Source organism: Misgurnus anguillicaudatus, chromosome 12 (genome assembly GCF_027580225.2).
Source record: "Misgurnus anguillicaudatus chromosome 12, ASM2758022v2, whole genome shotgun sequence".
NCBI lineage: Eukaryota > Metazoa > Chordata > Actinopteri > Cypriniformes > Cobitidae > Misgurnus > Misgurnus anguillicaudatus.
The window spans coordinates 16,710,780-16,723,822 of record NC_073348.2 but is presented as its reverse complement, the minus strand read 5'-3'; the positions used below and the strand labels follow the sequence as shown (position 1 = coordinate 16,723,822).

General features: G+C 40.8%; 1 protein-coding gene across 2 annotated transcripts in view; it reads left to right on the top strand.

Moving 5' to 3' along the window:
• Positions 1-13,043, top strand: part of nln (neurolysin (metallopeptidase M3 family)) — a 32,088-nt gene that overhangs the window by 3,269 nt on the left and 15,776 nt on the right. For both annotated transcript variants that reach the window (XR_008645450.2, XM_055209058.2), the window contains exons 4-7: positions 493-597; positions 699-801; positions 878-1,038; positions 3,049-3,184. Coding sequence is in view for 1 of the 2 variants with exons in the window: in XM_055209058.2 (XP_055065033.2) it covers positions 493-597; positions 699-801; positions 878-1,038; positions 3,049-3,184 (505 nt within the window). In the remaining variant the exon portion in view is untranslated. The remainder of the gene's footprint in view (positions 1-492; positions 598-698; positions 802-877; positions 1,039-3,048; positions 3,185-13,043) is intronic.

The following is a 13,043-nucleotide window of genomic DNA, read 5'->3' as shown; positions in this document are numbered from 1 at the left end:
TGACACCATTTATCATGGCAGAACTTCGATCACTCGGTAAACGCATCTGGAAAATTGTCAGGCAGGTCCAGTTTTACAGGGGTGACCAATAAAATAAGTGATCTGGCAGTGTCATCTCAGCCCATTGAGACATTGTCCAAAATGATTTCATATAGTGAAAATTCCCTGTGAATAATCTTTTTGGACAGCAAAGCCCTCTCTTTGGCTGTTCAGCTCTCCAATGTATGTATTGCCTTTCTAATTGAGCTGTAATGAAACTGTCCAGCTATTTCTCGTAAAGGCCGGTATGAAGACCTTATTGACCCCGTGTAAAACTGCACTGACAGAAGAACATGCCACTGCACATCCAGCACAGCCTTGGGCCCACATAGAGTCAGCCTGGTGTCAAAGTACAGCTAGATATGTCAACCACAGGAGCTGTGGTTACATCTGTGCATGCAATAAACTAGGCATTCAGTCTGCATGCCTCATCGCTTCACTTTATCTTCATAGGAAAAACAATACAATGATTTATTGCCAGAGTCGAAGAGATTCCTGGGACGACTGTTAAAACTAGGGAAACGGAATGGATTGCACTTATCCAAGGACATGCAAGAAGTAGGAGTTTTTAATTGGAGTTTTGCATGCACGAACACAATGATATATTTTTTTAGAAGATGTAAACGTCTAAATGTCTTATCAATGCTTTTGCTTTTCAGGAAATCAAGTCAATCTTTAAAGAAATAAGTAAACTTTCCATTGAGTTCAACCAAAATGTCAATGAGGAAAATACTGTGCTCTCCTTTTCTCAAGAGGAGCTTGGTAAGAATGGGCACCTGTGGTGTAACATTAACTGTTATAGTTAAGTCGTCTTTAGCTTGCTTTATCCTCTTTCAAGCCGGCCTTGCGGAAAGTTACGTAAATGGTCTCGAGAGAACAGAAGACGGGCGGTATGAAGTCACTCTGGCTTATCCACACTACTTTCCCCTGATGAAACGATGCCATGTTCCAGAAACCAGGAGAAAGATGGAGGCTGCCTTTCACAGCAGGTGCAAAGATGTAGGTTGTCCCACAGCCTTATAATTTTGTCCAATTTGTTTAAGTGTAATTGCAGTAAAATTTTAATTTTATACAGGGTAGCTCTTTTCCACCGTTAGGCCAAACCATTCTAAGAATGGGAAGTAATGGTTACAGTTATGTTTTCACTTGAGCCTGTATTGGCACGGCACAATTACCAAACCTTCTTGGCTCCTAATTTCCTGATGATCATAGTTGTCTAATAGGCGTTTACACGGTACGGGGGAGAATCGCACGCGGCTGCCGTTTTTGTTGTGTGGTGGAAGCATTTTGTGCAGCATTTAGTGGATTTTTTTTATCTGTGCTTGTAGAAGTTTCTCTCTGCTGCTGGTAAAGCCCATTATTTGAGCAAATTAAACACAGATCAGGTACAAAGTAGTAAAAAAAAATCCTGTGTTTTAAGGAAGGTTGCGCCATTGTGCTTGCCATATTTGCAACACCTTCAGGTCTTGCTAAAGCAAGACTTGTCAGATATTGCGCATGCGCAAAGTCCCTCCCTCTTTGATCTTTAACGGGTGACGATTGGCTCTTTTTACTTGAAGACGGGACTGGAGCAGCCATACTGACCATTGCAATTTCCCCCATTCATATCAATACCAGCGATGCTGTGTGATCTTGGTAGTATTAAATATCTTTGCTATTTTCAGCCACACAATGGAAAATGAAACCGTAACCATACCGCCTTGGTCAGATAGGCTCAAAATGAAAATTTTACACAGCGAGAACGGTTTGGCATGGCAGTGGAAAAGCGGCTATTTAAAGGCAGGGTAGGCAGGAATTATCTAAAAAACTTATTTACAAATTTGTTTAAACTGTCTTTATATACAAATACATAATTAAAATGTAAAAGAGAGTATAAAACTCAAGTGTCTGTAGACCTCTCAAGACACAGTTTTAAACACAGCTAACTATTTCCATTCGGGACGAAACAAATGATTAGCTTGCCCAAATATCACTCTCTCTCGCGATCATGGCACCACCCGTTGCTATGGGATCTGCCCAGACATGCGCACACCCGATTGATTTGAACGTGCACACGGCACTCTAGAAAGAGCACAAGCATGGCAGAGAAAGTGCATTCAGAACTCTCAGAAAGTGAATTCAGAACTCACAGTACCTGCATATCCAGTCAGCGAAGGCAAACGAGGCAAAAAGGGAATAAACGAAGCAATCAAACGAGAGTAAATATCACGTGGCTTTTCCTCGAGTCGACGATGCTACGTAGCGGTATTGTCTGCGGAGTGTAGTTCTCATCAGAGTCAACAATGCTTTCATCACGGAAACTCTTCCATGCAAAACACTGGCTTAATAGTGAGTACTAGAAGGCATCCTATCTGTTTATATTCCTAGTGATAAAGTTAGGTGTATTATTACATGTGATTGTGACATGATTGTGATTTTGGGGGCGTGGCTTTAGAAGAAACCCAGAAGGGAGGGGGTGGAGTGAATGGAAAGAATGGGCTGTGTTTGGGGCAGTGGTGGGAGGTCTACGGACGCTCGATTTTTGTACTCTCTTTTTCAGAGTACTTGCATTTTGCTTGTGTATTGATATGTAGAGACAGTTGAAACTAATTTGTAAAAAAGTTTTTTTAGATAATTCCTGCCTATCCTGCCTTTAAAACCTGATAATATTAAAATTATGCTTCCCAGGCCCAGAATATGACAGAAATGTTTATAACAAATATAGTGGTTTTTATTAACTACTGTTTGTATAAAAAAAAACTTCTTCAATATGTCTTTTGTAGCACCTTTGAGATTTTATTGTAGCACTTTGAGATTTTCTTAAAAATGTAATTTTGCATTATAAATAAAAGCCATTATTATTATTATTAGTGGTTGGAGTGGCTCTCTCACGGCATGTTTTTGAGGAATCATCCTTTAAAAAATGAATCATCCTTTTTCAGTTCTAGTTTCTGCTAGAGTTCTGTAAAATTACAGGAATTTGAGATGAGTTAAAAGATGCAAATAATTCAATTGTACTGATGTTTTCAGGTGAACACTGCTATTCTCGAACAGCTTATTGAGTTGCGGGCAAAGCTGGCCAAACTGCTGGGCTTTAGCAGTCATGCCAATTACATGCTGGAAATGACCATGGCCAAAAATTCAGAGAACGTTGCACAATTTCTTGGTACGTTCCTTAATCTACATTTTCTGCTGTTTGATTTTTGTTATTTCTATTAAAGCTTCAATCCCTACCTTTTCTTGGATAAAAATGAACAAAAGTTGATTTATGAGCAAGTACATAAACGATCAGTGTTTAAAACAGGTCTCCATAGGGGCCATTCTCATTTTGCATCTAAAACCATGTGGAAAACGCATCCGCACCACTTTCCCCCTTTTGTTCTTGTCACATGACCTGGACACAACATTCTTAAAGTTGAATTATTATCAACTTGCTGCGGCAATGGCACGCATGCATGTCGTGACCGCTTCACTTTATATTTGAGCACACTTGCTGCATGCCTACATTTAAAGACACGAAATTGGAAATTGGAACGGCCCTTTACCTTACCCTGTTTCAAAACTGTACAGTAACGGTATGTTCAAACGGGGCATAAACGTTAATGCTTCCCATTCACTTTTAATGGGTGATGTCATGCGTTGCCGAACTGAATTGTGGATCCGTCGGTGCCGCGTCAGTGCTGTTGCTCGCGGCAGAAGTTGAACATTTCTCAACTTTTCAAGCGGCAACGCGTGTGTTAGCCAATCAGATCGCCTTATGCAAATAACCTAGGCAGAGTGTGTGAATGTAAAGTTACAGATTGCGGCGTAAAGGATTAGCACCCACTGTTTGGTGTTTGCACTTAGTTTTTAGGAGATGTTTGAGATATTATAACATAATAGCAGTGTAATATCGCTTGATGTGTATAAGATGAATATAGCCAATGGTTGACAATGACATAATGTACAACATGTAGATGTATAGACGGTTTCAGCAGTAACAACATAAACTTTTGTGGAGCAAAGTTGTAGTTTTTGTGTTGTAGTTTATTTCTGAAAACAAACTAAATTAAAACTGCAAGCAGTGATGGAAGGGCCCTCGCACGCATGTGCACCGCCAATCTATGGTCTTAGTAAAGCAATGAACCAGGGGGATTGAAATTTCAGTGGGTAAATATAGGTGGATATTCAAAGAAACTTTGAAGTGCCACACCTCCTTTGTGCAGCAGGTGGCGCTATGAATGTAATTGATTGTTGTAACATTGATGTGTTGAGGCCAGGACCCTTGTCAAACGTATGATGTCTGTGACAGGTCGGACATTGCATGCCTGAGTTACAACAGCTTTTCCATGGCGAAACATCAAACTTTGCCAGGCCACCACGGACACGCCCCTATAACGAAATGTCAAGATCTTCCCAGTTTATCATTGTGAAGTCCTTAAGTTCAGACTGACCAAATATGATGATGATCTGAATAAATTTCTACGAGCAGTAAATTACAGTGTAAAACATGTCATTTCCTGCTTCCAGCAGGTGGCGCTATAACTTTTACTGAATATTGCCATGTTGATGTGTTCAGGCCAGGACACTTATCAAACATGTGAAGTGTGAGTCAGATTGGACATTTTAAACCTGAGTTAGAACAACTTCCTCTTTCATTGAGAAACACAGAAATTTGACAGGCCGCCACAGCCACACCCTCCAATGACATGTCAAGATCTACGCAATTTAGCATCGCAAGTGCCTTTACAAGACACAGACCAAATATGATGATGATCTGATTAAATTTCAAGGAGGAGTTCGTTAAAGTATGAAGCCTGGAAATGGCGAAATTTGCACTCAAATTACAGAGAAAATTCAAAATGGCTGACTTTCTATGGGGTTTAGAGCTTTGCTCCAATAGACTTTTTTGTAGGTCTTGGGGTGATACATGATCCTACCGCATTTCATATCTGTACGATTAACGTAGCGGGGGGGCTGCTCTATTGAATTTTTGTAGGTGGCGCTATAGAGCCATTTTAACACCCCAAGTTCTAAAGCCTATATCACAAGAAAATTTTCGCCCACTTTGACACGTGTGCAACTTTTCATGACTTTTTGAGCTTGTTTAGGCTGTCAAAAATGTGATTCATTTAGCGATACTGTGCGAGGCCGCAACGGACACGCCCTTTAACGAAAAGTCAAGGTCGTTGCTATTTATCATCACACAAGGTCTTGAGATTAGACTGATGAAATATGATGTTGATATGGTTAAATCTCTAAGAGCAGTAAGTCACAGTGTTAAACATGGCATTTCCTGCTGCCTCTAGGTGGCGCTATGATTGTTACTGAATTATGCCATGTTGATGTGTTCAGGCAGGGACCCTAATCAAACGTGTGAAGTCAGGGCCGGTTCGGACATTGTATGTCTGATTTACAACAGCTTCCTGTTTCATGGTGAAACATCACACTTTGCCAGGCTGCCACGGACACGCCCTTTAATGAAAAGTCAAGATCTTCGCAATTTATCATCGCAAAGGGCTTAAGATCAGTCTGACCAGATATGATGATGATTTGATTAAATCTCTAAGAGCAGTAAATCCCAGCATAAAACATGGTGTTTTCTCCTACCTCTAGGTGGCGCTATGACTGAAGCTGAATATTGGCATTGAAATGTGTTCAGGCCAAGACCCTTATCAAACATGTGAAGCGTGGGGCAGATTGAACATTTTATGCCTGAGTTAGAACATCCTGTTTCATGGCGAAAACGCTGAACCTTGTCAGGACGCACCCTCCAACAAAAAGTCAAAAGCTCCGCAATTTAACATCGCAAAGGCCTTTAGATGATACTGACCAAATATGATGATGATCGGATTAAATCTCTGGGAGGAGTTCGTTAAAGTACGACGCTTGGAAATATCAAAAAATGACAGAGAAAATTCAAAATGGCTGACTTCCTGTGGGGTTTAGAGCTTAGTTCCAAGATACTTTTTTGTAGGTCTTGGGGTGATAGATGATCCTACCAAATTTTGTATATGTAAGTTTTTCGTAGTGGGCGGGCTGTTCTTTTGAAATTTTGCAGGTGGCGCTATCGAGCCATTTCTACACGCCCACTTCTGACGCCTATACCACATGTAAATTTTCACCACTTCTGACGCATGTGCAAAATTTTATGAGTTTTTGGGCATGTTTAGGCCTTCAAAAATGCGATTCATTTCGGAAAATAATAATAAATATAGCTGCAAGCAGCGATGGCGGGCCCTCGCACGTTTTTTTACCGCTACACGGTGCCTCAGAGAAAACGATGCACGGTGGGCATGTGCATCAAGTGGGTAAATATCAGTGGACTATTTCATGTTGCCACTGATCCATTTAGGTACTGTAGGTAAAAGAAACCCCACATTTTAGACAAATGGGGGCGCTAGTGAGACACGCCTTTATCTGACGTTTTTGTCAACACTTAATGGCCGACAACTCTGATGTGTTTGCCAAATTTAAATTTAATCTAAGCACGCCAAGAGCCTTAAATATGCCTGAAATAAAAGTAAAGTTTGACGTGTTGCCATGGGAACAGCGTTCGAGATGTCAAAAATTCCTTCGCAATTTAGCATCTACAATGTCTCAGCACCATGTTGACCACTTCTGGTGTCAATAACATTATTTACCTAGAAGGAGTATTTAAAAGAACATCGCATGCAACTGTAATGCTTAAATAAGCCTTTAAAATGAAAGTAAAATTTGTCGCGTTGCCATAGGAACAGCATTCGAGATATCAAAAATCCCTTCGCAATTTATCATCTACAATGTCTCAGCATCATGTTGACAACTTTTGGTGTCAATCGAATGAATATCCTAGAAGGAGTATTTAAAAGAACATCGGATGGAACTGTCAAAAAAATCCAGCTTTGTAACTGGCACACTTCCTGGCGCCTGGTGGTGGCACTATACCCGAGACTCACAATAGGCACATCGATGCGATCGGAATCTTCAGACGAACAAACACCCCGCGTGTCATTACAATAAGACATTTTTTGCCTTAGATATTAGACACTTCCTGTTTCTCTGATTTCGCCATGACTTTGTCGCTTCGCCATGGCAGAACCGTTCGAGATATCAAAAATCCCTTCGCAATTTAGCAAGTACAATGTCTCGACATCATGATCACCACGTTTGGTGTCAATCCCATGAATCCCCTAGAAGGAGTATTCAAAAGTTCACCGCATGCATTTTTTAAACAATCCGAAATAGCCGACTTCCTGTTGGGCGGAGCTTAAATGTTAGAGGGCGAAAGTTGTTCGGGTCGATGAGATCTATATGTGTACCAACTCTCGTACATGTGCGTACATTTTTGCCCGATCTGTGCCCCAATGTTTGTTTTTGAATTACAGGGGGCGCTACAGAGCTCCCTTGCCACGCCCATATTCCAGCCTTTGCATGAGCCTAGTGGCACGCGACTCTGACGTGTGTGCCAAATTTCAAGACTTTTCGAGTATGTTAAGGCTCCCAAATTAGCACAAGTGTTGAAAAAAATAAAAAAAAAAAAAATAATAAATTCGAGCAAAAACAATAGGGCTTCGCACCTTTCGGTGCAGGCCATTCTGGCCTGCTCCTCGGTGCTCGGGCCCGAATAAAAATATAGCTGCAACCAGCAATGGCGGGCCCACGCACGTTTTTTTAACGCTACATGGGAAAAAGAGAAAACGAATCACGGTGGGCAAGGGCATCAAGTGGGTAAAATATCAGTGGGCTATTTAATGTTGTTTCTGAGCCATTTGGGGACTGTAGGTAAAAGAAACCCCACATTTTAGACAAACAGGTGCACTAGTGAGCCACTTAAGAGACACGCCTATGTCTGACCTTTTTGTCAACACTTAACAGCCGAAAACTCTGATGTGTGCAGAGATGTATAGTAACGAAGTAGAACTACTTCACTACTGTACTTAAGTACTAATAGGCAGTATCTGTACTCTACTGAAGTATTATTTTTTTCTCCTACTTCCACTTTTACTTCAGTACATATTTTTGATGAGTTTAATACTTTTACTCCAATACATTTTTTATGTGCTGCATAGTTACTCGTTACACTCAAATGTTACGAATCATTCCAAACCTACATTATCACTGCCGGAGCGGTGATACACATTAGAAACACACAGATTGTGGTCTAAACCAATAGGAGATAGTGAAGAGCGGACCCCTCCCTCCCTCTCACTCACAAATATGAGCCGCGGTTGTGGACAAATGTGAAGTGAAGAGAGAACCAAAGTGCACGAGAGAGACCGATAGAGAGAGAGAATTCGCGAGTGTGCGCGAAAGAAGGAAACCTAAATACATTGAAACATCTTGTACCTTTACCTATTACCATTACATCGACTAATATTTTATTAATTCTGAATTTTCTATTGCCATATTAGTTAAATTAATCTGAACATTCCTGTCCTTGTACTCCTGCTACAGCCAAAGCAATTGTGAGTGTCCTTTAGCTTAAACATTTGAAATAATATAAACAATATTATATTCAAACTTTTGACTGTTTTCTTTAATAACTACATTACACAATACTTGTACTTTTACTTTCAGTACTTGAGTAGTATATTTTAAAATAAACTACTTGCAATACTTAAGTACAAAACATGTTTAATACTTCAGTACTTCCACTTAAGTGGTGTGCTCACTTTTTTGATAGAGCACTTGTACTTTTACTCAAGTCTGGGTCCCTAGTACTTTATACATCTCTGGATGTGTGTGCCAAATTTAAAGTTCAACTAAGCACGCCAAGAGCCTTAAACATGCCTGAAATTAAAGTAAAGTTTGACGCGTTGCCATGAGAACAGCGTTCGAGATGTCTAAAATTCCTTCGCAATTTATCATCTACAATGTCTCGGCATCATGTTGACCACTTCTGGTGTCAATCGCATGAAAATCCTAGAAGGAGTATTTAAAGGTTCACTGCATGTAACTGTCAGCCTTAAATATGTGTAAAAATGAAAGTAAAGTTTGATGCATTGCCATGGGAACAGCGTTTGAGATATCATAATCCCTTCGCAATTTATCATCTACAATGTCTCGGCATCATGTTGACCACTTCTCGTGTCAATCGCATGAAAATCCTAGAAGGAGTATTTAAAAGTTAACTGTATGAAAGGCTTAAATATGCCTTTAAAATGAAAGTAAAGTTTGATGCATTGCCATGGGAACAGCGTTTGAGATATCAAAAATCCCTTCGCAATTTATCATCTACAATGTCTCGGCATCATGTTGACCACTTCTCGTGTAAATCGCATGAAAATCCTAGAAGGAGTATTTAAAAGTTAACTGTATGGAACTGAAAGGCTTAAATATGCCTTTAAAATGAAAGTAAAGTTTGACGCGTTGCCATGGGAACAGCGTTTGAGATATCAAAAATCCCTTCGCAATTTATCATCTACAATGTCTCGGCATCATGATCACCACTTCTCGTGTCAATCGCATGAAAATCCTAGAAGGAGTATTTAAAAGTTAACTGTATGAAAGGCTTAAATATGCCTTTAAAATGAAAGTAAAGTTTGACAGGTTGCCATGGGAACAGCGTTTGAGATATCAAAAATCCCTTCGCAATTTATCATCTACAATGTCTCGGCATCATGTTGACCACTTCTCGTGTCAATCGCATGAAAATCCTAGAAGGAGTATTTAAAAGTTAACTGTATGAAAGGCTTAAATATGCCTTTAAAATGAAAGTAAAGTTTGATGCATTGCCATGGGAACAGCGTTTGAGATATCAAAAATCCCTTCGCAATTTATCATCTACAATGTCTCGGCATCATGTTGACCACTTCTCGTGTAAATCGCATGAAAATCCTAGAAGGAGTATTTAAAAGTTAACTGTATGCAACTGAAAGGCTTAAATATGCCTTTAAAATGAAAGTAAAGTTTGACACGTTGCCATGGGAACAGCGTTTGAGATATCAAAAATCCCTTCGCAATTTATCATCTACAATGTCTCGGCATCATGGTGACCACTTTTGGTGTCAATCGCATGAAAATCCTAGAAGGAGTATTTAAAAGAACATTGCATGGAACTTTCAAAAAAATCCAGCTTTGTGACTGACACACTTCCTGGCGCCTGGTGGTGGCGCTATACCCGAGACTCACAATAGGCACATCGATGCGATCGGAATCTTCAGATGAACAAACACCCCGCGTGTCATTACAATAAGACATTTTTTGCTTTAGATATTAGACACTTCCTGTTTCTCTGATTTCGCCACAACTTTGTCGGCTCGCCATGGCAGAACCGTTCGAGATATCAAAAATCCCTTCGCAATTTAGCAAGTACAATGTCTCGACATCATGTTCACCACTTTTGGTGTCAATCGCATGCATCCTCTAGGAGGAGTATTCAAAAGTTCAACGCATGCATTTTTTAAACAATCCAAAATAGCCGACTTCCTGTTGGGCGGAGCTTAAATGTTAGAGGGCGAAAGTTGTTCGGGTCGATGAGATCTATATGCGTACCAACTCTCGTACATGTGCGTACATGTTTGCACGATCTGTGCATCAATGTTTTATTTTGCATTACAGGGGGCGCTACAGAGCCCCCGTGCCACGCCCGTGTTCCAGCCTTTGCCCGTTTGCAATGACGGACGACTCTGACGTCTGTGCCAAATTTCAAGAGTTTTCGAGTATGTTAAGGCACCCAAAATGCCCAAAAGTGTTAAAAAAAATAAAAAAAAAAATATAGCTGCAAGCAGCGATGGCGGGCCCTCGCACGTTTTTTTACCGCTACACGGTGCCTCCGAAAAAACGATGCACGGTGGGCAAGGGCATCAAGTGGGTAAATATCAGTGGACTATTTCATGTTGCTACTGATCCATTTAGGTACTGTAGGTAAAAGAAACCCCACATTTTAGACAAACGGGGGCGCTAGTGAGACACTAAATAGACACACCTTTATCTGACCTTTTTGTCAACACTTAACAGCCGACAACTCTGATGTGTGTGCCAAATTTAAATTTAATCTAAGCACGCCAAGAGCCTTAAATATGCCTGAAATAAAAGTAAAGTTTGACGTGTTGCCATGGGAACAGCGTTCGAGATGTCAAAAATCCTTCGCAATTTATCATCTACAATGTCTCAGCATCATTTTGACCACTTTTGGTGTCAATCGCATGAATATCCTAGAAGGAGTATTTAAAAGTTCACTGCATGAAACTGTAAGGCTTAAATATGCCTTTAAAATGAAAGTAAAGTTTGACAGGTTGCCATGGGAACAGCGTTCGAGATATCAAAAATCCCTTCGCAATTTATCATCTACTATGCCTCAGCATCATGTTGACCACTTTTGGTGTCAATTGCATGATTTTTCTAGAAGGAGTACTTAAAAGAACATTGCCTGGAACTGTCAAAAAAATCCAGCTTTGTGACTGACACACTTCCTGCCGCCTGGTGGTGGCGCTATACCCGGGAGTCACAATAGGCGCATCGATGCGATCGGAATCTTCAGACGAACAAACACCCCGTGTGTCATCACAATAAGATATTTTTTGCCATAGATATTAGACACTTCCTGTTTCTCTGATTTCACCATGACTTTGCCGCTTCGCCATGGCAACACCGTTCGAGATATCAAAAATCCCTTCGCAATTTAGCAAGTCCAATGTCTTGACATCATGATCACCACGTTTGGTGTCATTTGCATGAATCCCCTAGGAGGAGTATTCAAAAGTTCACGGCATGCATTTTTTAAACAATCCAAAATGGCGGACTTCCTGTTGGGCGGAGCTAAAATGTTAGAGGGCGAAAGTTGTTCGGGTCGATGAGATCTATATGTGTACCAACTTTCGTAAATGTGCGTACATGTTTGCCCGATCTGCGCACTCCTGTTTGTTTTTGCATTACAGGGGGCGCTACAGAGCCCCCGTGCCACGCCCGTGTTCCAGCCTTTGCCCGTTCGCAATGACGGACGACTCTGACGTCTGTGCCAAATTTCAAGAGTTTTCGAGTATGTTAAGGCACCCAAAATGCCCAAAAGTGTTAAAAAAAATAAAAATAATAATAAAAAAAAAAAAAAAAAAAAAAAGAATAAATCCGAGCAAAACCAATAGGGCTTCGCACCTTTCGGTGCAGGCCATTCTGGCCTGCTCCTCGGTGCTCGGGCCCTAATAATCCGAGCAAAAACAATAGGGCTTCGCACCTTTCGGTGCAGGCCATTCTGGCCTGCTCCTCGGTGCTCGGGCCCTAAAAATATAGCTGCAAGCAGCGATGGCGGGCCCTCGCACGTTTTTATACCGCTATACGGTGCCTCCGAGAAAACGATGCATGGTGGGCAAATGCATCAAGTGGGTAAATATCAGAGGACTATTTCATGTTGCTACTGACCAATTTGGGTACTGTAGGTAAAAGAAACCCCACATTTTAGACAAACGGGGGCGCTAGTGAGCCACTAAATAGACACGCCTTTCTCTGACCTTTTTGTCAACACTTAGCCAACAACTCTCATGTGTGTGCCAAATTTGAAGTTAATCTAAACACGCCAAGAGCCTTAAATATGCCTGAAATAAATGTAAAGTTTGACGCGTTGCCATGGGAACAGCGTTCGAGATGTCAAAAATTCCTTCGCAATTTAGCGTCTACAATGTCTCAGCATCATGTTGACCACTTCTGGAGTCAATCACATGATTTCCCTAGAAGGAGTATTTAAAAGTTTACTGCATGCAACTGTAAGGCTTAAATATGCCTTTAATATGAGAGTAAAGTTTGACACGTTGCCATGGGAACAGCCTTCAAGATATCAAAAATCCCTTCGCAATTTATCATCTACAATGTCTCAGTATCATGTTGACCACTTTTGGTGTCAATCGCATGAATATCCTAGAAGGAGTATTTAAAAGAACATTGGATGGAACAGTCAAAAAAATCAACCTTTATGACTGCAACACTTCCTGGCGCCTGGTGGTGGCGCTATACCCGAGAGTCACAATAGGCACATCGATGCGTTTGGAATCTTCAGACGAACAAACACCCCGCGTGTCATCACAATAAGACATTTTTTGCCTTAGATATTAGACACTTCCTGTTTCTCTGAT